Below are 27,497 nucleotides of genomic sequence, written 5' to 3' on the forward strand. Positions count from 1 at the left end.
TCCACGGACCAGTACCGGTCCGGGGCCCGGTGGTTGGGGACCACTGACCTAAACATGAAAACTGAGTAGGCTCATTGGGTTCAATCTATATATTTTATAAATAAGCACAAATATTTCAAAGTGCCAATAGGCGGTAGAAGGACTGCAGAGCCAGGGGGAGAGGCGAAAAGAGAGATCAACCTAGAATCCCTATGTAGCCACAATCAAAGTTCAACCCCCTTCCCCTCCCCAAGTGCTGTTGACCCTTATCTAACTCTAACCAAGCGCTGATTGTTCATTGACAAGATTCTTGTGCATAGGCTGTTTAGCAATGAATCAATTATATTGAACCTTCATGTGTGGACCTGGTCTTACACATCTGACACAGTTTGTTGTTAGTTTACTTTATTGTCATTGCACCTTGTTCAACAAAATCAAACACCATTATCATTGCACATCATGACCATGAAAATAAACACAAACACATCCTTCACACTCCACACATTGAATTGAAAACCCCTGACACTGCACCAACACAGCACTATACAGTAGAATTCAACAGAGCTACAGCCCTGGGATAGCAGCTGATTTTCAGCCTATTTGTCCTTGTTTTTATTATTCTGTACCATCTGCCAGATGTTAATAGTTCAAAAAGGGTTCCCAGGATGAGATGGATCTTTGAGAATGTTTTGAACTTTCTTAAGGCAGTGAGAGCTATAAAGCTCTCCCAAAGAGGGGAGTGGGCAACCAATGATCTTCTGGGCAATGACATTAACCCTCTGGAGTGCTTTCCTATCTGCCCCTGTGCAATTGGCAAATCATACAGAGGTGCAGTAAGTTAAGATACTCTCTATGGTGCAGTGGTAGAAGGTCACCAGCAGTTTTTCATTCAGTTGTTGTTTCCTGAGAAGTCTCAGAATGTTTTCCAAAGGAAATAATCCCAGGATACATAATGTATTTTTGGAATACTTGACAGTTTAAAAAAAAAAGGGATATGTGATGTGATATTTGGGTACTATGAAGGTTTTGGGATTCTACTTAAAAAAAAAACACAGTGAAACTCTGATTTATCAAATCTTGATTCAACAGGTTTTACATATAATAGACCAAATTTCCATACTGTTTTATACACACACACCATAATGATATCATTATACAAATTATATAATTGACATGATTTGCATCAATGTACTTATTCGTATAATGATATTATTTTCCTAATTATGCCATTATGCCAAATGTCATACATGAATATGAAAGATGTCATTTGTATCATACCACTAGTTTGCAATTTAATTCAGTAAGTCTTCATCAATTAGATACTCCCAGATGTTCATCCAAGTCAATTTCAAAGCTAGTGGTTGCATTTACACGAACAGCAAGTCTTAATTTCATTATAACCTTGATTGTTTTGGTGGCCAGGATGGTGTACTCAAAATTGGCATCTAGGTTTCATGCTATATTGAAGCACAAAAATACAACAAAACTGCAATGGAAGATTAAAACAGAATTTAAACAATGTAACACAAACCAAAGATAAATCCGAAAACTGTGCTGTGTCCAATCTCAATATCCACTCCCAAATTCTTGAGCTTGCCAGTCTTTGCTTTAGCTGAAATATTAAATATGGCTCCCAAGAATGAAACAGTGTCCATCTCTGTCCTAGGTTACAGATATCTTCACCTCTAAAAGCTCTTTTTGAAGGATTCGCTCTTGTATTTGTGAGGTCTAGAATGATCATAGGATTTCCCAAAGCATTAGTTCAGCTGGAAGTATAGGCCTGTAGTTCATCAGAACTCCTCACTTATATGTCAGAATAGTAGTGAAAAGGATCCTACACATAGATAAACTGACCTTTTTATATGAGACCAGAAGGTTGATGTGAACTCTTGAGTTCAAAACCTCAAGGATTGAAGACGGACTCATTTCAAATTCACTATCCCAGATTGTTAGGCAAAGTAAAAAAAAAAAAAATCTTTTTGATAAGAGTACAGTTCATTCTTATGCCAAAATTCATTTTATGCTAATCTATCTTTTTAGGGACGCAGCCCTCCATTTCCAGAAGTTCGGGCCATCCATCATACTTGTTTGTCTCCTTATTGTTTTTCAAATGCTGTAAAAAAAAGGGGAAAAGAAACAAAATTAGGTATTTGCTTTGGATAGTTACACTTTTCAACAGATAGGAATATGGATTCCACAAAATCAAAGCATTAGCTTCTTCAGCTCAGTAGCTGGTAGATATTTCTGGCTAAGTATTACAGTAGGTAGTCCTTAACTTACGACCACAGTCGAGCCCAATATTTATGTTGCTAAGTGAGACATTTTGCTCCACTTTAAACAACTTTCCTTGCCATTTTTGTTCTGTGAATCACTGCCATTGTTAAATTAGTAGCACTGTTGTTAAGCGAATCTGGTTTTCTCATTGACTTTGCTTTTCAAAAGGCCACAAAAGGCGACCACATGACCCCGGGACACTGCAACCATCATAAATATGAACCAGTTTTCAAGCGTCTGAGTGTAAATCACATGACCATGGGGCTGCTGCAGTGGTCATAAGTGTGAAAAATGGTCGGATTACTGCATGTTTAACTAAACATTGCAAAAAGGAAACCGGCAGTAGCACTGAGAAGCACATCTATTCCCACTAAATTCCATGTAAATTCTGTAGGTGTTCATAGAAAAGAAAAACGGTGGGTGTTTGCAAGCAATCTACTTTGTTTGCAAATGTGTCCATGATGTGCACCCACCTCATTAGGAGTATTCTTTTCTGTCTTTTTATAAATTAAGCAAAATTCTGTTTACTCTGGGAGATCCTTATAGGGTCCTTTCTTTCTGCCAGCGTTAAATCTTGTTTTGATGGAGATTTTTTTCTTTTCTTTTATCTCCAGGGTAACATAGCTAAGTAGAATATGGTAAACATATAGAACAGCAGAGTCCGTTGGTTAACTTTAAAGAAAGGAATAAGCTAAGCATTTAAATGCTTCTTTAAAAGCTTTGTTATATTTTCACATTGTATGGAGCAGGATTTTCAGCCCCTGAGCAGAGATACACTAATACACATCCTGTGCTGAGCCTCCTTCGATCCCTTGAGGCCAGTGGTGGGATTCAAATTTTTTTTACTACCGGTTCTGTGGGTGTGGCTTGGTGGGTGTAGTAGGGGAAGGATGCTGTAAAATCTCCAATGAGAGGTGGGATTTTCCGGTTCTCCGAACTACTTAAAATTTCCGCTACCAGTTCCCCAGAACTGGTCAGAACCTGCTGAATCTCACCCCTGCTTGAGGCACCTTGCACTCCTTACCTTTCTGTATTACTTCTCCACTCAGGGGCTGCTTCCCTCTAGTCTCTGGGGGCTGACTGAAAAAGCTGCCTGCTGAAGGATTTCAGCTCCGGAGCTCCTTGGAGTTTTGAAATCCTTTGGTAGGCAGCTCTTTTTGCCAGCCTCCAGAGATGAGAGGGCATCTTCTTGGCACATGACAGCAGCTTGCAACATTCCCTGCAGGTTTCCCCACTGACTTTCTGGGGCAGTTGGCAGAAAATGGTGATGACATGACCATGGGGTGCTTGGCAACTACAGGTAGTCCTCAACTTATGACCACAATTGACCCCAAAATTTATGCTGCTAAGTGAGAAATTTGTTAATTTTGCCCTATTTTATGACCTTGTTAAATGTTGTTAAGTGAATCACTGCAGTTGTCAAACTAGTAACGCCGTTGTTAAGTGAATCTGGCTTCCCCATTGACTTTGCTTGTCAGAAGGTTGCAAAAGGTGATCACATGACCCCAGGACACTGCAACCGTCATAAATATGAGCCAGTTGTCAAGCGTCTGAGTGTAAATTACATGACCATGGGGATGCTGTAACAGAAGAAGAAGAAGAGATGGGCTTGGACAGATTCCCTAACCACATGAAAGCACACCCCAAAACACTCAGCAATCCTGTTTTCTACCCTTGCCTAAATCTAAGGGCTGACAGGAATACCTGCCAAGGGAATGAACCAGAGCTGACATTAACAGAGGACTTCCTCTTTGTCAGGAAAGGGAATTTCCTGTTCTGCCGTAGTCCTAAGAGTCAACAGATTGGAGGCGGGTTAGGAGTTTTCTGATTCTGCCATTTCCTTAAGTAGCCAAATAAGAAACCATCTCAGCATGTGTCACTTGGGATTGTAGCACACAGCTATTGTTACCACAACGCACCTGTTCAAATGGAGTTTTGCTTTTGAGTCCACTCCCACCGAGGAATATCCAGTTGTCTCGAAAACCCACCTGGGAAGCATATTTGCTTCCTAAGTCAGAAAATAACTTCCGGGCTTCATCATTTAGCCTGAGAGACAGAAAATTATTTTGACATATATTTTCCCCTTTAACACAGCAATTTAAACGGTGGAGGATAACAGCTGCAGAATTAGCAAATTGATCAGTTCAGCACTTTACAATGCAGCCTTTCAGAAGACAGAAGATCCATCTGTACAAAGCTCATTCAGACTGCAGATCTCCTTACTCTGTGTCGGCCAAATCTGTTGCATAAAATATTTCCTCTTTTAGCTATTACCATTCATCCATGGAACAGCTCTGTGGTTCCCAGAGCCAAAGGTTTTAGGAGCTTCCCTCTCTATCCAGGCAGATGGAGAAGAGAGCCATCCTTAAATTTTCCCTTTGTAGGCCTGTCTGCCTCTATTATCCTTGTTGTTTTGCAAGAAACTATCAAAACAAGATGTTTTGAATTGGGATTCTGAATACTCTTAAGCTAGTGTGAAACAGAAAAAACCAAAACAAACAGATTTTGGATTCATTATATCCCAAACCATCCTTTTCCAGAAAAGTAGAAGTAGGACTGGAAGTATTTTAGCCATGAGGAATGAACCTTCCTTCCTTCCTTCCTTTCTCCCTCCTTCTTATCCATCATTTGTTTCTGATATACTCTATATTCCCTGGAGTTATTTCCACTGCATTGCAACATGCTTAGGACAGTACTGAATACCAGAGCACTATTAATCCAAACTTCTTTACTATCCATTTACATAAGGTAGAATTTTTGCACAATATCTTCCCATATTTCTGCAGCTGAAAAAAACAACAACTTCAGAGCCATTTATAGTTGCAGTATCTTGCAACTTACAGAAGCCTGTCTTCAATTAATTTTATATATTAACATAAATTGCCCATGAGCCTTTAAAAATAATGTTTATTACTTTTCTTTCTGTACTATATAAATAAGCAGAGCAACAAAGAAAAACACCTCTGGAACTTATGTTATAAACAAAAGAATCCCACAAACATTGCCTGCATGTTTTGAAATTTATCCTTTTTCTTGCTTCTTCATCAAAAAAAGACAAATGGAAACACTGATAAGCAACACATATCAATAATCCCAATGCTAATAAACAAAATGTACAATTTCCAGTCTTGTCTAATTATTTCTTTAGCCAAATACATGCTGCCAAGGCCTACAGTGCTCAAAACGGTGGCTATAGCTAAGAGGAATATAAGCACCTTTTAAACAACAATTGAACTAGAGCCATGATGTCAAACCTATGGCACAGAGCCATTTGAACTGGCATGCGAGCTGCAGGCAAACTTACCTCACTGCGCATGCATGTACGTTACAGCTGATTTTCGGCCAGTTTGAGGCCTTTTTCGGCCTCCCAGAGGCTTGAGGAAGGCTTCTGCAGGCTTTGCAGGCCAAAAACTAACCCCATTTTGTCACTTCCTGTTTTTCTGAAAATACCGGAAGTGACTGAAATGGGGAAAGTTTTCAGCCTGCAAAACCTGCAGAAGCCTTCCTCAAGCCTCTGGGAGGCAGAAAAAGACCTCAAACCAGCTGAAAATCAGCTGTGAGGCACGGTGCAGGAAAGGGGGCAGCAGGGGGTGGGTGGTTGGGTGGGGATTGTGTAGGGGGTGTGGGGGGCCACACGTTGCCTTCTGGGTGCTGGCGTGGGGGGGCCACACGTTGCCTTCTGGGTGCTGGCACGTGAGCGCAAGCATGCAAGCTCATGCACAATTTTTGGCACAGGAGCCCAAAAAAGATAGCCACCACTGATCTAGAGTCATAGTAATAAATCTGGCAACTTTAGTCCAAAACATGTAAATAATAGGATAAGACCTAAACAAACAAGTTAATGTCCGTATTCCTGAGTTAGATATCCAGCAATAGTATAACTAACATTTACTAAGGATTTTCTGAGATATCCATTATATTTAAACAGTTACATCGTTATATTCATGTCCTGTTAAGATCCTGGAATCATATTTATCTGGTATAATGCAGTCTTTCATTCCTTTATCAGAACAGAATATTCAAGCTTGTTACTCCAAAGGTCAGGGAAATAATATCAATTTCTTCAATTGTTTATTAAATGTGTTACTGGTTTAGGAACGACAGAATCTTCAACTATTTCAAAAGGGCAATTTATGAAATGTATTCATTATCTTGCATGTTAATTGTAAGTAATGTGATTAATAAAAAATAACACAGTGAATAGGTTCTCTCACAATATATGTCAACCTTGATGGTGTATTCATCTTAGTTGTTATCCTATATGTTGGAATTCATTTTTGGAAAGTATTTTTGTGCAATGACTATATGCAGCCAGTAGATGGCAGTGTTTACAAGTTTGGATCTATGGTATATACAGGGGTGGGATTCAAATTTCTTAACAACTGCTTCTGTGGGTGTGGCCTAATTTGGTAGGTGTGGCTTGATGGTCATGTAACTGGGTGGGCATGGCTTGCTGACTGGGTGTGGCTTGGTGGTGATGTGACTGTCCAGATGTGGCTTGTATGTAAATATTTATGTAAATATTGAATTTTTTATAAAAAAGAGCAACTTTTACCCAAAATCAAGCAAAGCAGGCAGACAGATTGAGTTGCATACAGAATCACAGATTCACTCAGAGATCTATCTTTCTGCAATCAGCTACCTGAGTCTCCACTGAAAAATAGAAGCTTCAGTCCTAAGGAAGATTCAGCTCTGTTTTTAGATTAGCTACAAAGCAAGAAAGCCAACAATTGCCTGCTTTCTAGCTAATCTAAACCTCCCTGCACAGCTGATAGTTGGAACAACTGATTGTGGGGCCAAAAAAAAAAAAAAAAAAGGAAAAATAGCAAATTACCAAAAATTAGGTGAAAGCACAAGTCAGGCAAGTTGGGTGGTGTGCATGCTAGGTAAGGAGTGAACGGGCAGGCTGGGGAGGGTTGGGGCCAGTCAGTAGTGCAATTTGCTGGTTCTCTGAACTGGGCAGAATCATAACAACTGGTTCTATAGAACTAGTCTGATCAGGCAGAATCCCACCCCTGGGTATATACTCTATGTTCTTTTGTTCTAGGTAGAGTTTTCTGTTTCAGTTAAAACAGTTAAGCAGTAAAGCACATGATGACTGTACACTTTATTTGAGGCGTGGTGCTATATATAATCAGAATTTCTAACAGAATTTCTAACACATACTCAATACTCAACTACCCATCTGTCTTATTTCCTCTGCATCAAAAGAAGGATATTAACAACTGAGAACTGATCTTGGTGTATTTTGGTAGGAGATGTAAAGAGCAGCGTCATACGGAGGATCATATAATGCTTACATCACTAACAGGAACTTTTAATATGGATCTCTTTGTGTGTTATTTCTATGTAAACAAATTATAGCACAAGACTAATAAAATGAAAGAAATGGTTTACTTACTTTGTTGCTGGGTCATCATAAGAGGCAAGGAACACAAGGGTGCCTTTGCTAATTCCTTTCATAAAATCCAGCAAATTCTTAATATCTTACAGAGAAACCAAGGAAAAAAAGTTTGTAAGCTACTTATTATGAACATCTGAGATATAGAAAATGTAACTAATAAAGGAAATCACAGTGTTTCTTAACAAATAATGTAACAACCCCCCCAACAAAAATAAAGCAACCAAATGCTATAGGTAAGCTTGGGCTTTCCAGATGTTGGGTGTACTGTATAGAATTCTAGAAACTGTATCTGGAGAAGGGTTCTGTATGCAAGAATAATCCCATAGACTGAAGCAACCTGCTTTGCTTTGTTTGAAGACCTTTGAGATAGGTACAATAGGAAATAGGTACAATAGACTACAATGGAAATAGGTACAATAGACTATAATGGAAATAGGTACAATAGACTACAATGGAGATAAGTACAATAAACAACAATGGAAATAGGTACAATAGACTACAATAATTACAGAAATTTAACCTGGAGGTTACCCAGTTTATGAATTTTAGCCTGTATTCAGAAGTTACAAGGACCTACAGAATTAATATTAATATTAACCAATAATATAAGCTAACCAGCTTAACAATTTCTTTGTTTTATGGAAATTTTCTTGTACTTTCAACTCCCTTTAACCTTCAGTGTTGCACTATTAATACATAACAGATTAACAATTTCACATACCTCCAGAATACATGTCAAAGCTATCTATTTTGATGACTTGTCCCGTGGTTCCTGGAGATTGAAGTGAAACACAAGTTTTAATGAAACATGTTTATAAAGTATGTGCACTTAGTTCAGTCTCTGGAATGATGGAAAAATGAAATAAAAATGTCAAAGGCTAAAATTAATTGGTTATCAAAAGTGCAACATATTTTCAATATGGGTGGAAGTATACGATAAGAATTATTTTTCCAGCATTCTCTGCATTCTCCCTTTTGTCCTGTTGCTAAAACCACTAAAGACAGGTTTTGTGCTTGTTCTTGGGGCATGGCCAAAATCTACAAATGAATACAGATAATTTTAAAAGAAATGAACGTTCAAAGTATGAGGAACTATGTAAACAAGGATGATAAGTTTTCCAGGATGTTGAAATTGCCATTGTAATAAGAATTGCTTCTTATGGGCGAACAATTCTCATACTCTACTTCTCACTGAAAAAATCATGTAGATTTTTGAATCAATACTCCAGGGAAGGTGAATGTGTGAGCCTGAAAGTGTTGCCACTTTTTTTCTAAAGTATTTGAATCTTCCAGTTATCTGAATATAAATTGTGTAGCCTTCATGAAGATACTATAACTCAATAATCAAATACTGCAAAGCCTGACTCAAACAACTTGTAGGAATTTCTATTAAATGTTTAACAATATTAACTATTGCTAAAGGTCCCACCTGTGGACATTTGCTGTAAGCAGGAGCTATAGGATTTCTTCCTCTTCAAAATGTGTTTGTTAAATTGATAATTATTTGTAAAAAGTCATGTTTTGGCTCCCAAGGTGACAATCTCCTTTCTAGCTCCCTTCTGTGGATTCAGAGGCCTCTCCAAATTGGAGGGGGGGAAAAAGAATTATTTTAAGGAATGACTGGGTAGGGAAGGATGCTGGTCAGCAATATCGGGCATACACCCAATGTTGCGGAGGGGAGGGGCAGGTGGAGAGGGGCAGGGCCAGCCAGGGCCACAATTTGCTGGTTCTCTGAACTGCGCAGAATCATAGCAAACAGTTCTATAAAACCAGTCCGAACTGGTAGAATACCTGAGCACAGCCTGAGTTGTTGCCAACTCAGATATGTTTCCTGATATGCAGGCAAGATGGTGGTAACACTGGTGATGATACTACAGTATATACAATTTTACCACACATGTGTACATGAGGCACATGATCATTTATATCCAGAGATATACTTTTTATTACTCCTTTTAGAGTCATTAGGACAATTGCTCTTTCTGTACCTTGCTGCACTGTATCTCACCCATTCAAATTCTGCTCATTTATTCCAGTCTTGACTCACTTAGAAGGATATGGCTTTTTTGCCATTTGCAGTCTCAGGGCCTCCTAGGGCTTTCTTCCCATGTATTGATCTTGAATAACTACAAGTTTCTTCTTATGTTACAAAGACAAGTGATATCTGATTGGACTTTTCTTTCTGGTCTACAGTCTCACAGTAGGAGACGGCCCAGAGATTTCCTCTCATTAACTGTATCTATAGTGACCCATTCTTCCTTTTTTTTAAGCATTAATTTTTATTGAAGAATCCTTTTACAGAAAGTTTGAATATTTTATCCTTTCAGTTTACTTATAATATATATAATATAATCCCTTCTTTCCATACTCTATCCTTTCTAATCATTAAAATCAAGTTTGTTTTATTTTCCATTCCATATTTTCCATTTTCAGCAAAAAGAAAAAAAGGGAGGGGGGTTCTGTCATTTCCAGATATATTGTTGTCTTTTCTCAAATCAAACAAGTCAATTTTGACATCTCTGCAAATTTTGTTATCTTCACCAACCATTCCCTCGTTGTGGGGATTCTCTTCCTTTATAAATAGAATTTATGATTAAGCTACAGAAAGGGTTTATGAGGCCTTTAACAGTGCCAACGTCCACTGGGCTTGCCAGATGTCATACTATCTCAAGGTTAGCTTAATTATCATAAAATGATCTGTTTTATATCATTTTATGATTCCAGAACATTGTCTGTTTCCTCTTCCCTTCCATCATCAGAGCAGGCCATTTTTGAAGGGTAGAAATAGATTATGTTGGAGACATTGGTGCTCTCCGAACTTGGGAGTTTCAAGACCAACTAGATATAATCTTCAATGCACATCATCATCATTAGTTGGGCACTGATGACGATACTTAGTTGGGTAATGAAATGTCTGCAGGCAAACAACCGAGCTCAGCAAGAGTACCAAGGACTCCATAGTTCAACCCTGGTCTACATATAGTGTGTTCTATTGGAATGAATGACTTTATTCTCCACTCCCACACCTTCCAATGTGAATGTGACCTCTTGGCATTTTTAAGCATTCTTTTCCTTCTGATGTTGCCTCAGCTGCTCTTGTCTCTTTTGGTTGGTGCATTTCACTTTGTCAGAGCTAATTCCTGCAGTTCATTAGCTATTTCACAGGGGCAGGAATAACCCGCATCTAAATCAAAGGTTACCAGGATTTCTAATATCTTCTAATATCTAACAACATGATGACTATAACACTTGTCCTATAAATAGAAAGTTGCTCATTTGAAACCTGGCAGAAGCATTGCCCTTTACAAAAAATACTATTTCCCCCCATAACCTACCTACTTTTTCCCTTTCCTTTTTTTAAAGTATTAAATACATTCAGTGGTGCACCATTTCAATATTTTCCTAGTCATTTGGGGTAGAAGAGTTTCAGCTGTGTTGTCCTGTGAACAACAAACTGTTGAGGTTAGCTTGTAATAAAGTGAAATATATCAACTAACTTGGAAAGGCATGCTCATGGTAACATAAATGGGAAAGGAGAATTCTAACCTTTAGCAATGGGGTGATGGGGAACATAATGTTATCTCTCCTTGTCCTACAGATTGCTCACCCAATTTGGTGATGAGACAGTTGTGAAATGGGGATAAACCCTGAGTGAGAAAGACTGAAATACTTCCTAGGCAGGAATATCCATTAGAATGCTTGTTCCACTCATATAGAAGTACAGAATGATAGTGGCAGTAGTACTTTCTTCAAAGTTATAGAGAAGCTAAGGTATTTTCACTGGATGCAGTGAACCAGCATTGATTTGGAAATAGCATCATGTGAATGACATAGCCATATTCAGTAGCAGACAAAGGGAGAAATCTTCATATGATAACAGTATTTAAGACTGGGGCCCTTAAATGGCAAGCAAATTCATCGGTTCTAGAATATAAATTCAAATCATTTCAATACTGTACAGAAAAAAATCCTTACTTTTTGAATTAAGCCTTTCTTGTGGATAGTAACTTGTGACTGTATGACTGGAAATTTGTCGCTTGTATCCTTACAATTTATATTGACTGTTTCCTAGTATGATTTGATTGCTTATTGTACCCTATGACTATTATTAAGTGTTGTACCTTGTGATTCTTGACTCTTTACGAATGTAGCTTTTCTTTTATGTACACTGAGAGCATTTGCACCAAGACAAATTCCTTGTGTGTCCAATCATACTTGGCCAATAAAGAATTCTAATTCTAATCTAATCTACTGGGAATAGGAGAGAAATGTACTTGATTAAACCCAAGCCTATCTCACTTTGCATTTTTGAACCAATGTGAATCAAAACATGCTTCTTTATTCACAATCCATATATTTCTGAATTTTGCAACACAATTTCATTTTCATTGCAATTTTTCAACAAGTAGAAATGAGGGGAAAATCTTTATTCTCTCCCTTGCTTTCTCTTCTGTCTGTCTATCTGTCTGTCTGTCTGTCTGTCTATCTATCATCTATCTATCAACTATTATCTATCTATCTATCTATCTATCTATCTATCTATCTATCTATCTATCTATCTATCCATCCATCTATCTATCTTCCTTTATCATCTTCACCTGTTTCTGTTAACAGTGAACAGCAATGCATTATTAGTAGCAGCCCTGTGAAACATTTTCGCCCTTGTGATCTGGCAGGGCTCCAGCCTCTTAGCTTTCCAGAAAGTCATTAAGAGTTGACTCTCCCACTACCCCGAGGCATCGGGGAAGCAAAACCCAGGGAACTACATAGTTGGATGGATGCTGTTGACTGGGCACCAGTTTTTCATATTTGTTTGTTAACCTGTTTTATTTTTGTGCTTTTATTATTGTTGTTAGCCACTCACAGTTGTGTCTCACAAGATATAAATCTAACAAGCAAAGGAACAAATAAGAAAACAAATAATCCTAGGGAAACTGCACAATAACACCAGCCATCTTTCTGTACGTGTCTATGATTCTCCTGCATAGTTTGTGCTTTGCATGGCTACGTGACCACTCCTGGGATTTAAGCAAAGGAACACAAAAAGTGATCTGCATACAAATACGCACTTCCCCAAAACCATTAAAGCAGATTTCTTCTGGAGATGGCTAGAAGAATGCAGCTGTTCTACATCTCCTCATCTGCACCCATGCCTTTTAGATGTTCTGGCAATTTTTCTGACTAGACAGAACTCCCAAAATTAGTAGGAAATAATATAATTCACTTCAAAACAGCACTCCAACTGGAAGCCTCATTGATTTCAGAAGGAGCAATTAAGAAAATAGGACAAGTCACATCAAATATGATTGAACCTTTGGAAAAACTCACCATTAATAAGTGCTATGTTCAAACCTCTTCCGACGTTATTTTTCACATTGCTCATTAGTCTAAACATGCAAATGAAGAGAGAGACTGAGTGTTGACGTTCAACCAGCACGACCGGTAAATGCAAAGCCACAGTCTAATAAAATGAATATGCAGAAGTACATCGACTGCACCGAACTTACATATTGCCATCAAAGCATATGGAAGGACCGACCACATTTGCTGCACCACTGATGATTTTGAATGAAAAAGTCTGTTCAGGACATCGTTTTTTGTTATTGCACTTATTTTGTGTTAATGGTGTTTCTGGCAAGAAAATTCAGAAGGGATTAAAAAAATGTATCCTGTAAGTTATATTATGTGAGAGATCTCCATTTCTCTGTTCATTGTGACCCTTGTACCACATCATTGACTCAAACTCTATACAGGTAAGTCCTTGATGTACAACCATTTAGTGACCATTCAAAATTATCATGGCGCTGAATGTTTTTTACAACCAATCCTTATACTTATGACTGTCACAGAATTCCCTACAAGTCACATGATCAAAATTTGGATGCTTGTATTTACAATGGTTGCAGTGTCCTGGGGTGCGTTTTTGTGTGTGTGATATGATTACCATTCATGATCTTCCCAGCTGGCTTCTACCAAGCAGTCAATTGGTGGGAGCCAGCTTCCCTTAACAATCACACATTGATTTGCTTACCAGCTGCAGTGGTTCACTTAAAAACCATGGCAAAACAGGTCATAAAATGGTGCCTGACTCACTTAATTGCCTTGCTTAGCAATGGAAATTCTGCTTCCACTTGTGGTCATGTATCAAGGACTAGCCTGTACATTTCCCCCAAATATTTCCAAATTATTTTATGGGTGCATGGACCAAGAATGATATTGGCCATCTTAGGTTTTCTGTTGAACTTCCATTTTGGTTTGTGATAGGCCTTTTGTGTCTGTTTCCATCCAGTGATGTCTCTCTTCTTTCTGAATGGTCAGGGCAAAGCCTTGTGAGTAACTTTCTGCTGGAAAACATATCAACAACCTTAATTTCATTGAGATACCAGCTGACAGGGTCAAGGCCAGAGTTTGGCTGTCCTTAGGGCCACTACTGATGTCCATTTGATAGGTCCAGTTGGACAATACTGACTGGAGAACTGTCTCTACCACAGCCAGATAACCCTGCCATGCATCATTGAAGGTAGAAAGGATGCCAATGACCCCTCCAAATGTGGAGTCAGCTGTGCACCTGACGAGGAAAAGAAAGGAACTAAGTCTCAGACATGAATAGGTGAAACTCTATTAGTGTTAGTGATCATGTCTGAGTGTGAACTGTCTTAAAACCACCATTGTTGGGGGTAGAATTTGGTAGTTTGGGTTAGATGAAAAATAACCAGACACACCAAGAAGGATTTATTGGGCTTTTATCTAAGGGACCAAGTATATGGGCTCCTTTTGCTTTCTGTACCAATACATTTGGTAATGAAACAAAAGAGAAAGAAGCTGTTTTGTCCTGGCTCTTAATTGAGGAGGAAAATATTGTGGCAGCTTTGTCTTCTCATCTTTACAAGAAAGGAGACAAAGATGTACATGGAGAAAAATGTTGGTTGGAGCAATGAGAAGGAAACTAGGCCTTGGGCATTCTGGGGATGACCAATGTTTCTTCTCAGGGGTTTTGTCCTGAAAATTATAATCACAGAAAACAGAGATCTGCAGAACTAGCATTCTGATGTAAAAGTAAAAAAAAAGGATTAAAAAATAATACCAAATGAAATGTACTCACTTTTATTTAATTCAGTGTTGGACCCTACAGAAGCCATCAGAAAAGACAAAACAAAATATTTTGAATCAGATTAGAATCAGCTCTCTTACTGATTGTTTTATGAATGGATTTGAAAGCTTCTGGAATAAGAGGGACCAAAATCTTTTGGCCTCTTTCATTTAAAAGTTGACCACTAAAATATGCTATTGATTACAGTATAGTTCCCTGCCCTCATAAAAAAAGCCTCTGAGGTAACTCTCATGCTTTGTAAGCAAAGAAAAGTTTTGCCTCACAAAATCCTAGGGGTTATTTTTTGGTAAAAGTAAGAGATAATGGAAATAGATATTGCATGCTTCCATGATTCATCAAAATAGATACAATAAGGTTTGAAAATAGCAATTTCCCCTCAAAGTCTAGCGGCCTGAAGAATTCATTTTATTCTCTATATTTAAATAAGATGTTATCACTAAGACTCCTAAAGGATTATTTATAAATTTAAATAATTAATCTCTTTAATTTCCCACTTGTTTCCCATAATTGAGTGAATTGATAAGCCCTAATAATTTAATTGCGTAACATGGCATGAATGCATATGTGAACAGTTTTTATAGCAATTGAAAGATGAAGATTTTTTGGCAGTGTTTTCCTTCTCTTTTACTTCCTTCTCTTTCATGTATACAATCAAACGTATGAAAGAGATCAGTGGTGGGTTTCAAGAAATTTCCTACCGGTTTGGAGAGCTCACTTCAAACCAGCTGAATACCACTTCTGAAAGAGATGCCATTGCAGTGAAATTTGACTAGTTGGCTGTGTTGATGAAATTCAGCAGAACAGCTGGATGCAATGGTGCAATTTCCTACCACTTGAAGATTAAGGAGAACTGAAGAGAAGTGATGGGATTAATTGGTCTCCAGAAGACTTTCATTTCCATTGTAAAATTCACAAAATTTGCCTCAATACTTGCAATAATATCACACATTCACAACCCACTTCAGTCTTCCAGAAGTTCAGGAGGCTGAGCTATGACTCTTGAACTGCAAAGTTACCCAAGTCTCATCTATTAAAAAATCCAATTTGACTTTGGAGACCAACAATAGAATTATGCAGAACTTCAGTCTTGTAATCTGATGTCTGAAAGCAGGGAAGAAGACGTAAGTGTAGTCATAAGCTCTCAAAATCCTTGTTGTGCTTTATTTTCCTAGGCTGAGTAAAAAAAAAATCCCCAAAGGATCTTTTATTTGTGCTTTTTGGATCTTAAGTAGGACCAACATGACTAGAGAAAATTATTAAAGGCAGCTTCTCAATTTGGTGAAAATTCTGCTGATACTCACAAGTGGAATCTCCATTAGATGTTTCTCCTTGACTTGCAAGGGTATAAGTGGATGGAGATTAGGAAGTGGAGGATTGAATTTGCATGTAAAAAAGAGTGTATATAATAACTTTTAGCCCTGAGATGATATGAGCATACCGAACATTTATTAACTCACATTTCTACCTGGCCACAGTTCAAAGACTCTCAGGGGCTAACATTAGCAAATATTTGCCAAATTCAGACAGAAATTCAGATGATTGATTTGTTCAACATTTTCTCTACTGGTTCTCATCAAAAGAAGCAGTTTAATCAATACAAAACAATATAAAGCAGGAAAACAGGAAGGAACAAGAATATTATGAATCTGAAACATTATCTCTGTACTATATTCTAATCTAGCAGAAGCCAGAAACAGCATCTGGTCCCAGGGTCCACACATGTTCCCATCAAGACAAATAATTCCAGGGATGAATGTTTCAAGTGAAAAAACGCTGTTCACATGTTGACCTTATTTCCAACCATCCTCTATCCAATCTTCCTCTGCTCTGATGGAAGCTATTGCTATAACCTTCTTCTGCAGAAAGGAATTTTTTTTCTATTTACAGTAGAGAGAAAAGACAACCCTTCCTAATTTTTCTTAGAGGAATGTTCAATCTGAATCACATCTTAAATATGGAAGGAAAAGCTGATCTTTTCCTGAATATGAGCCTGGGGGAATTGTAGGAGAAGACCTGCTTTATCTTATGGTGACAAAAAAATCAGGAGTCCAATTGGTTCTTTTCTGACCAAAAGCCACATATTTGTATGAGCTGCAGCTCACTTCCTCTAATGAAGTTAAATCAGATAAAGGGACTACCAGGACCCTCTGGAGGCTGGTGAAAAATACTTGTCTTCCACCTTGTCTTCCATCTTCCATGGCCTTTTGGACTTCTAGGGAGAATAAGCAATAAGGACTGCATCATCTGAGTACATTAATTTTGTGATATTGCAGCCCACTAATTTGAAGGCATTATTGTCAGAGTTATTCACTGGTTCAATCATGACGTTAATGAACAGATTAAACAGGAAAGGAGAAGCTGTATATTTATCAACCCAGAGAGCAACCTTAGTTGTTACATCCGACCCTCAGAGAGTAATTAATGCTTTGTTTAGGTATCAAATAAAGTAGATATATGTCATAATAGTCTTCTAGAGATTATCCAGAAAATGTTCCTATTGACAGAATCAAAGGTATTAATTTTCTGCAGCAAACTGAATGCCATACAAGTCCCTTCCCATTTGCTAAAAAAGAATTGATGGAGAAAAAAAGAAGTTGGGCGTATCAAGAAAACATTTTGGGAAATGTATATATAGCTATGGAATGGAGACCCCCCCCCCATTGTTGCAGAGAAAGGATCATTAGAAGAAAATATTTATAGCTCAGGATTGAAGTGTGAGGTCGTTGGTGCTCTCTGAGCTTGGTTGTTTTATTGCAGTTGTTTCATTTACCCACCTAGATAATCGAGCAAACCCCTCTGCCTTCCAGTACTGATGTTGTTATCTAGTTGGATAATAAAGAAGTGCAAGAAAACAACCAAGCTCAGAACAGGACCTGATCCTTCAGGACATAATGGGATTTAACCCACTATCATTTAGCAGAAGACCCAGAAGATACAGAGCTCACTACACTGCACAATCTCCTAAGGGTATTTCAGTCATTGCATCATCTCAGAGCAGTCAAAATTTCAACCAAACTTGGGAGCTCAGACGAACACCTAGGATTTACATTTCCTCTCCTACCTATAGAGCTGGTTATGACCCCTACGTAGGGGTCCGACAACAGCCAATAGAATGCATGTTTTTCAAAGGAACAGGAAGCTCAAATAGAAAGCCCAAAGAAGGTATAGAGAAGGTATAAAAACCACCCACTCTCAACTCCATTTTGTCAGCTACCCAGAACCACAAACCCATGTGGTTCGGCTTCATCAATAAACCATTTTTCCAATCAGCTTCCCTGTTTCCAGTGTCCCATCTTGGAACTGAACCAGGTGGATATTTTTTTTCCAACAAAGTCCTGCAGACAAACCATACTTCCCAGGACGACAGTTTAGATTGAAAAGATGGAAAGCAGCAAAAGAGACTCTTTCCATTCTTTCCGTGGCATTTCATTTGCTAAGCTGGCAGAGCCTAGTGGGCAAAAGAAGAAGGGAAAAAATGGAATGGAGCGGAGATTAAAGAAGTATATAATTTATTATAACTTACTCAGCCATGTCTTCAAATTGATTGAATGCATGCTTGTGTTCTTCAAAAAGGTGCTGGCAAATAGCCAAGTTGCAGCTAAGGTAAACAGCATCACAATGATCCTCAACACACCTAGGCCAGAAGGAAGACAAGGTCAGGTACAAGATAAATTGAGGAAGCTGGGTGCGTTACTAAACTCATAAAAACCAATCCTTGCTCTGCAGCCTAAATGTCAACAGTATCACCTCTTCAGTTAGTCAAATAAAGTGTGATGTTTTAGAATTGGCATGCTATGGATGAATCAATTTTTTTTTTCAGCTAAGAAATATCAGAAACTCTTCTAGTATTGTCTATTCTCACTGGAAGCAAGAATCCAAAATCTCAGGGAGAAGGGTGTGTCTCCTTTTGTGTGTCATCTGATTTTCATGCAATCTATTCAGAGGTGGTATTCAGCAGGTTCTGACCAATTCTGGAGAACCGCTACCTGAAATTTTGAGTAGTTTGGAGAACTGGCAAATACCACCTCTGACTAGAGAGTTTACCGTATCCTTCCCCTGCCACACCCACAGAACTGGTAGTAAAAAAATTTGAATCCCAGCACTGAATCTATTCAACAGTCCATGGTTAAAACAGTCCATGGCTTATGGCTTGTTCAACCTCTGCCAAGATTCATACATTCTACCAAGTCACACTGTGGTTTGTTTGGATTTTGTGAATTGTAAACCATGGCTTACTGTTTGGCATGATGTGTAAAACCAGCCACCAAGTCATTATGCAGCTATTCATGAATCAGCCAATAAACAAGGATGAGAAGATGAAAAATGAAAGAAGCTCTGAATAATGGAGGTCAGAATGGAGAAAGTAGGTAAGACGAAGCTGGGTCAGGGCATACCCAAGTGCTGAATTCACTCCTTTATATTTTCAAATAACAAAATTAAATTTTGTGAGGAAAACTTTCCTCACAAAACCCTGGAAAATTAACAATGATGAGCTACCTATTTTTGGAAGGGCTATCATAACCAACTTGTATAAAGATAAGAGATAATGAGGAGGAGGAGAAAAAGTGGCCACAGATTTCTGAAAGTGGAAATACAGTACACCTCATAAAACCTTAATCTAAGGAAAATATTCAGGTCCCCAAGAATGGAACTTTTCAGTTCATTCTCTGAATCCCTATTTAACACAGTATGCTGAAGCAAACTCATAAAGAGAGAATCAAAGACAGATACAATGATGTTAGGCTGTAGCAAAGTTTTGCTTTAGAGCCTGAACCTTGACATCTTTCTACAGGATAAATTTTGTATCAACCTAGAAGTTTTGAATTCTCCAGGTCATTTACTTAAGGAGACAATCCATGGACTTGATTATTCCAGCTGTGAGCATTCTTACAAATTCCCATGCTAGGTGATACCGACTTTGGGAGATGCATATTTTATGTTTCTGTTTTAATTACTCTTGCATGCCACAAGGATTGCCACGGATGTTGCAGTTTAGAAGTCAAACAAATAATCAGATGTTTGTTGGGAAGAAGGGCACAAAGTGCCATTTTCTATTCTTGCCAGCCAGGGGTTTTAAATACGAATCTGCCCATCCAGGCAGACCACCGGCTTAGACAGAGAGAATAGTGACCAATATATCACCAGAGGGCTACAATAAGGACTGCTAGAGAGGACAAAGTACAGTTCCTTTGGGTCAATAATTCGCCCTCAACCTGTAATGTTATGGGGAAATGGTACTGGAAGATGGGGAAGAGCTACAGTCGGTCAGATAAGAGGTAGCTTAGCCTGCAGAAAGAATGTGATTGTGGCAAGTGGCACAGACTGTCTCTAGCTTCTTGGGCTGTTAAGAGGAGCCCTAAAAGTTGGGCTGTTGTTGGGCTGCAACAGGGGAGAAATCCACTTTTAGATTTGTGGGATTCCGTTAATGTAGCCTTACAATAAAGTAGACTCTGGTCATATTTCCTGTCCACACCCCCACACAAGGGTGACACAACTCCATCTAATTAATATGGTGGTAGAGAAAATGGGAGGAAAATTAAGCCAACCCTACAACCGTAACTCAAATCCTCTGCCTGCTTTTTTCCTTCCCAAGATCTTTTATCTGACCCTGAAAGAGAAGTAACTTTGAAGTTGGACAATACCCTAGATCTTTACAAAGCTGCTGGACTAGTTAGTTCCCACACTCTGGGTGGGGACTCAGAAACTGTCCATGTGTAGTTAGTGCCTCAAATGAATGGGCAGCCACTAAAAGGAGCATTCAAAAAGCAGGGTGCTGCTGGACAGATTGTTCCTCTGGTGGCTTGTTAAAAGAAGGATTTATATCTACCCATTGTAGAGACATGAACTATCCTCCTTTGAGCCACAAAACAATCTTTTGTCAATGGGAGCATCTATTCTTGTGCGACCAGAGAGAAATAGACATTATATCTTTAGTTGGCCCAGAAATTAGTCTGGGGCTTGCTGGAGTACAGAATATAGGAGTCAGGGATGGAAGTATGACTCCATGGGGATGCATGAGACAAACAAACAAAAAGCTTTGCATGCCCAGACACCAGTCCAATGTTAGACTGATGGAAATCCCTTCCATGGTATTTATTTTCAAAGGGAAAACCTGTACTGTAAATGTAGTCATGCCTATGTGCAAATTAACTTTTTCTCCCTATTCTTGCTTTGTGTTTTGATAATGATCATTTGCTTGACACATTATGTCAGTTGTCATGCTGGCAGAAGTTTTTTCTGATAGAATCAGGGATATCTGCTTTATTCAAGGAGATGACATCTGGGACGTTATGGATTAACTCCTAAAATATCTGCTAAAATACCTCAGAAAGTGGAAGGTGAATGGCAATGATCAGCTGTGAGAACCAAAAACAAAACTTTTGAATCTTTTTTCTTTCCCTATCAGAGCCTCTCTGTTTCATTCACTCACTCACTCACTCACTCATTCACTCACTCACTCATTCATTCATTCACTCATTCATTCATTCATTCACTCACCCACTCACCCACTCACTCACTCACTTACTTACTCACTCATTCTTTCACTCACTTACTCACTCATTCACTCACTTACTCATTCATTCACTCACTCACTCACTCATTCACTCACTTACTCATTCATTCACTCACTCACTCACTCATTCACTCACTCACTCACTCATTCACTTACTCATTAATTCACTCACTCACTTACTCACTCATTCATTCATTCACTCATTCATTCATTCATTCATTCACTCACCCACTCACTCACTCACTTACTCACTCACTCACTCACTCATTCACTCACTCACTCATTCATTCATTCACTCATTCATTCATTCATTCATTCACTCACCCACTCACCCACTCACTCACTTACTTACTCACTCATTCTTTCACTCACTTACTCACTCATTCACTCACTTACTCATTCATTCACTCACTCACTCACTCATTCACTCACTCACTCACTCATTCACTTACTTACTCACTCATTCATTCACTCACTCATTCATTCACTCACTCACCCATTCATTCACTCATTCACTCACTCACTTATTCATTCACTCACTCACTCACTCACTCATTCATTCACTCACTCACTCACTCATTCATTCATTCACTCATTCACTCATTCACTCACTCACTCACTCACTCACTCACTCACTCATTCATCCGTTCATGTATTTCAATCCTGCCCATTTCGCCTAAGCAACTCTGTTGCTTACCTGTTGTTCGCATGTTTTTATTCCTGTGCAGTGATAGATATACGGAAGCTTATCAGAAAGGACACCAGCTAACCTGTTGAAACAAAAAGACTAAAACAACTTACTTGGAAGAATATGAACTGCTGTAGAATTAAGCAATATATAGTACAATGTGGAGAGAGTTGTTTTGATGTGTGAACAATTCAAACATGTTCATAATTCCTCAGCATGAATGACATGGACATTTACTGCTGCTTGATAAACAACAGAAGTTATTTTTTATTTAATACACCGATACCTCAACCTTCTTCAATCTACAGTGGGCTTCTATGGGGCTATAATAAAGAATGGTCTAAGGACCGTTGGTGAATTTCATGCCTGATCAAGGATTTTGTGCTAACCACTCTGTGACACACATTGATTTGAATATTACTGTAGAAAGTTAGCAGTTACCCTCTCCTAGAAGAATGAAATATTCTAGGCAATATTAAAAAGGCAGGATATTATATTTCCCTGGATGAGAAAAGGAAAAACATGTTTTTAAAGACAAAGAGTAGCTCCTTGCAGCTCCCTGGCCTCAGGAGATATTTGGTGCTTATTGAGCAGGACTGGGCCAGCCTATCTTCAAGACAATTAGACCTTCAGCTCCAGGGTGATGGGATTAAGACATGACTCTCCAGGACATAATAGGATTACCTATCAGTAGAGCTCACCACATGGCACAGCCAAGACCGTTTATTGCATCACCCAGCAAGGTTCAACCAAACTTATCTCAGACAACCTCAGCAATGACCCCTGCATAGCCCCTGGGAGTCTGACAACCAATAGAATGCATGTTCTTGCACAGGAACAGGAAGCTCAAGGGCAGGGCCCAAGAGAGGGTATAAATACCTCTCTCAACTCCATATGGTCAGCTGCCCAGGACCTCAAACCCATGTGGTCCTGTTCACCAATAAACCACCTTCCCAATCAGCCTCCATGTTTCCAGTGCCTTTCTCCCCATTTGGAACTGAACCAGATGGATATTTCTTCCAACATCACTAAACTTGTGATGACTGGAATCTGGGGAGGCAACAGTTAAAAAATTCAAGATGGGAGCCACAACCATGTAAATGAAGCACAGCCCCCATTTAAAGTATATTGCCTATGCAATGCCTATAAGAAGGGTTTTGCTTGCAAATGTGCAGCTTGACAGACACACTTTGGATGTCCTGGTTTTCACCAGATCATCTCAGAAAGTGAAATATTTTATGCTGATGTCATATGGATTAAAAGAAGAAAAAACCCACTACGTTGCTTAAAAGCAGCCAGGCATTGTTTATTGTTCCTAGTTCTTCATAAGTTTTATTGTAGTCTCCTGGCAGTTTCCTGTTTTTTTTAATCCCTGGCAAAACACTTCCGTTTTAACTGCCATTAAAACGTCCATGGCCATGGACCCCCAAGGCTTAGCTCAAGATTTAAATCATAACATTTCTTCAAGCCTTTGTGGACCCTCCCTGGGATGACATCATGCCCCCCCAGATTCATGGACCACAGGTTGAAAAGCATTGTCCTATATCATTTTTATGCCTCTTTCTCTTTATCATTCGCTGGAGAATGCAATAAGGAAGGGTGATTGCATTCATTCCTTACTTCTGGGATTCACACATTAGCATCTGACTAACCTATGGAATTCAGATGCTGGACTAAATCTTTGCTTGATTTAACTGTGATCTACAATTAGGCAAGAAAAACCAAAAGTACACATATAGACTGAGTGATACCAGGCTCAATAGCAGTAACTGTGAGGGATCTTGGAGTCTTAGTGGACAACCAGCTAAATATGAGCCAGCAGTGTGCAGCAGCAGCCAAAAAAGCTAATGCAATCCTAAATTACATTAACAGAGGGATACAATTGAGATCAAGTGAGGTACTAATACCACTCTATAAAGCCTTAGTAAGACCACATCTCAAGTACTGCATCCAGTTTTGGTTACCATATTATAAAAAAAGATGTTGAGACTCTAGAGATAGTACAGAGAATGAGTAGGATGATTGGGGACTGGAGACTAAAACATATGAAGAATGGTTACAGAAACTGGGCTTGGCTAGTCTAATGGAGAGAAGGACCAGGGGAGACATGATAGCAGTCTTCCAATATTTGAGGGGCTGCCACAGAGAGGAAAGGACCAAGTTATTTTTTAAAGCACCCCAAGACCAGAGAAGGAATAATGGATGGAAACTGAACAAGGAGAGATTTGACCTGGAAATAAGGATAAATTTTCTGACAGTGAGAACAATCAACCAGTGGAACACCTTGCCCTCGGAAGTTGTGGGAGTGCCATCAGTTGAGAATTTCAAGAAGAGATTGGACTGCCATTTGTCAGAAATGGTGTAGGGTCTCCCACTTGGGCAGGGGGTTGGACTAGATGACCTACAAAGTCCCTTCCAACTCTGATTATCTGTTATCTGTTATCTCTTTGAACTGTAAGAAACCAAGATCTGCATGGAAAAAAACATATTAGACTTTTAGTTTGAAGGAAGTCATGTTAAATTGGAAACATGTCTGGAAGATAGAGGCGCATTCTAGAGGATGTGATCAGTGATATATTGATGGCCCTTAATGACTCTTGGGCAGAAGAATCTAGAAGCTGAAATCACTGTGTTAGGAGGTATATTAACTTGAATCTTAACACAGTGATTTCAGCTTTCAAAATCTCCTATCCAAAGAGATATTAAGATGGGGACATCAATATATCATTGATCATATCACATATTTTTGCATCATCACCATCCAACATCAATGCTTTTCCAAAATTCAGGGCTTGAAAGGGTTGGGGGGAGGAGATTGAGGGTAGTTTCAAGGACTGCAAAAATGAGACTGTCAATTGATCACCTTTCCTTTAAAGATATATGAAGTACATAAAGATATACGAAATATTCTGGTTATATCCCGAAATAAAAATAATAATAATGGACAAGTTCTTGAATGTGTACACTGATGTACCCACAAAGGTTTTAGAAAGATAGATGTTTAGTTATAATCCTATTGCTCGAGGAAGAAAATAATTTTGCCTAGAGTATTAGAATTGTTATGCTCCAACAGAGAGAGAGAAAAAGTCATGACTACATTCTATGTTCCAAAGAAACATCCTTATAAGGTGAAGGAGGGAGTATACCTGCTTGCTTCAGGTTAAGCAAGAGACATTACAGAATTGCAGGTGCCAGATCATTGGTTTTTTAGGTGATATCCTCGGAGAAAACCATACTCCCACCAACTCTGACAGGGCAAACCACTGTCAAGTGCCAGGGAAGTCAGGGGATTCATGCAGTTCAAATGGTTGTAAAGATTTATTGAAAAGCTCTCTACAAGAATCTGAATAGTCCAAGCAATTGGTGGTAGATAAAAGTCCCAGGAATTCAAAGTGGGCTGAATTTAGATCTTTTGTGGACATGAAGGGACTGATGGCTGATGACATGTTTGACCCCTCCGTTGGGCTGAGCCTGGTCATCTCCTACAGCTACTGTATAAAAAGAGAGCAAACCTCATTCCTTCCAGCAGTGAAGATGTTAGTAACGAAACATCTGCAGGAAGACAACCAAGTTGTGAGGAGAAATTCAATGAAATTCTGAAAGGTGATATGAGTTGACCAAAGATGGATGTCCTGTTTCACTGCACAAGTAATCTCTCTAGTGGACTGCTGTTTTTCTGGCATTCAGACCTTTAATTACATCCCAAGATTTTTCCATGGAGCTTTTTCAGATTAAAGCAATGGAAAAATATGACCAGGAAACACTATCGCCTAATGCAACCCCTTTACTGTTTAACACAAACCAAAGCAGAGTCTTCTTCAAGCCAACAAGAGTTTAGCTCTTTCTATTTTCCCTTTTTCCCCCTTCTGCTTCCTCTCCCAGAGAATTGATTGTAACTGTTTTACAACACAAGTGTTTTAATGTGAATTTACCGGAGATCCGGCTTCACTTTGATGCCTTCAGATTTAAAGATTACAGAGATAAAATAATTGAGTTAAGTGTGTAATCAAAGAACTGAGTACAAAGTTAAACACAGCTGTGTAACCCACAAGTGAAAATCCATTCCTTGGCTAAACAAGGATGCTGAAATATAAGGAACAAATAAAGAAATAAACTATAAGGAACAAATCAAGGCTACAGTGTTTATCCAAATCTTTGCCCTCCAGAAGTATAATAATATGCTGTAAAATGGCGACTGTTGCAATGAAGATTGGGAGAAAGCTGCTTGGTACGGTAGATATTTCAATAAATTCATTTAATTTTGCATTTGAAAATTCATATGCAACTCACAGCTCCATGAATTTTGCAATGCCATTTATTAACCCTCCCATCCTGAGAACATTTATTAGGAAAATACCTGATCAAAAACACCCATTATGATTACAATAATTAATAAAATTGCACTGTAACACTGAAAATGACTTACATCATCTGTTACTCTCTTATTATTTGTATATCCCTTTTAGTTATTAAGACAGTGTACTTTTTGTATGTACAGTGCAATATTTTTTTTTGATGGTTCTTGTATCCTGTCATTTTAAAATCCACTTTCAAATCAATCAAAATCAACTTTCAAATCAATAAAATAAATAAAACAGGTTTCTCTTCCATAACATCTTTTAAACAGAATATATAGATATATAGGCAGCATTTTTAAAATTAACATCTGGGTCCCTTGTTCAAAATATCCATCAGTATGGCCGATATTAAAATATTTTACTTTATTCTGTATTTGTAAGTTGAATGTAAGTATTCTTCTTTAATTATAAGAAGAACAATCAAATAATTTTATTTCTTCTAGTTTTCACTAGTGTCCAACTCTCAAAGTCTCATCTTATCTTGGTTTTTTAAGAGTATTCAAAACAAAAGCATTTTTCCCATGGGAAGGTGTCTTATAATTAATTCCAAAATCTTTTCCCAAATTGATTAGATCCTTTGTCCTTTTGCAACTTCCTAAAATCAAACCTGTAATTATTCTTTTGCTGTTTATTTCTCTCCATCCATTTTTTTAAAGTCCTGAAACTTGTATTTAAAACTTCTTTCACTAAGGATTGAGGGAAACTCAGTGGGTGCTGTCAAGCTTTTCAGTCAAAGATAGCTGAAAGGCAGCCATCAAGTAATTTTTTAAAGGTGATTAGAAAAAGAAGTATGTAAACTTAGGTATCCTTTTACAACAGGGTATCAAATGGGCAGCCTCTGGGCCAGATGCACCACAAGCAACACCTGAGCGCTATGAAGGAATGTTGCAAAACCTCATGTGACGGCAACATGATGTGGCAAATTTGACACCCATGTTTTAAAGGCATCGGTCTGAGCAAGATGCCTATCCCCTTATCTCCTTGAGCAATAAACCCACCAGAGACCACTGTTTTGTGGTCTCCTCATGAGAAGCAAGTGCAGGGGTGGCATGCTACTGGTTCGGCCCGGTTCGGGCAATCTGATAGCTCCAAGAATCAGCTGAGAGGGAACTGGTTCGGTTTTCTTTGAGGATCAGCTGTTGAGCCCACCAGCCCACCTGGGCTATAGG

At 38.6% G+C, this 27,497-nt stretch overlaps 1 protein-coding gene across 4 annotated transcripts in view; it reads right to left on the reverse strand.

Annotated features, from left to right (window-relative positions):
- Positions 1-367: 367 nt before the first annotated feature.
- FAM3D (FAM3 metabolism regulating signaling molecule D) overlaps positions 368-27,497 on the reverse strand; it is a 30,010-nt gene continuing 2,880 nt past the window's right edge. Inside the window, exons 2-11 of one of the 4 annotated variants that reach the window (XM_087923566.1) lie at positions 22,412-22,471; positions 21,980-22,052; positions 18,292-18,402; positions 14,760-14,783; positions 13,165-13,288; positions 12,986-13,044; positions 8,379-8,429; positions 7,655-7,739; positions 4,173-4,299; positions 368-2,092 (exon numbers count right to left, since the gene is read on the reverse strand). In XM_087923566.1, the coding sequence (XP_087779692.1) occupies positions 2,003-2,092; positions 4,173-4,299; positions 7,655-7,739; positions 8,379-8,429; positions 12,986-13,044; positions 13,165-13,288; positions 14,760-14,783; positions 18,292-18,402; positions 21,980-21,992 (684 nt within the window). In that variant the 5' untranslated portion in view covers positions 21,993-22,052; positions 22,412-22,471 and the 3' untranslated portion in view covers positions 368-2,002. Of the gene's footprint in view, positions 2,093-4,172; positions 4,300-7,654; positions 7,740-8,378; positions 8,430-12,985; positions 13,045-13,164; positions 13,289-14,759; positions 14,784-18,291; positions 18,403-21,979; positions 22,070-22,411; positions 22,472-27,497 lie in introns of all 4 variants that reach the window. The other 3 variants (XM_087923568.1, XM_087923567.1, XM_026721708.2) reach the window with 3 other exon arrangements.

The sequence above is a fragment of the Pseudonaja textilis genome, chromosome 2, assembly GCF_049901715.1.
Source record: "Pseudonaja textilis isolate UNSWEBS1 chromosome 2, rPseTex1.2, whole genome shotgun sequence".
Classification (NCBI taxonomy): Eukaryota; Metazoa; Chordata; class Lepidosauria; order Squamata; family Elapidae; genus Pseudonaja; species Pseudonaja textilis.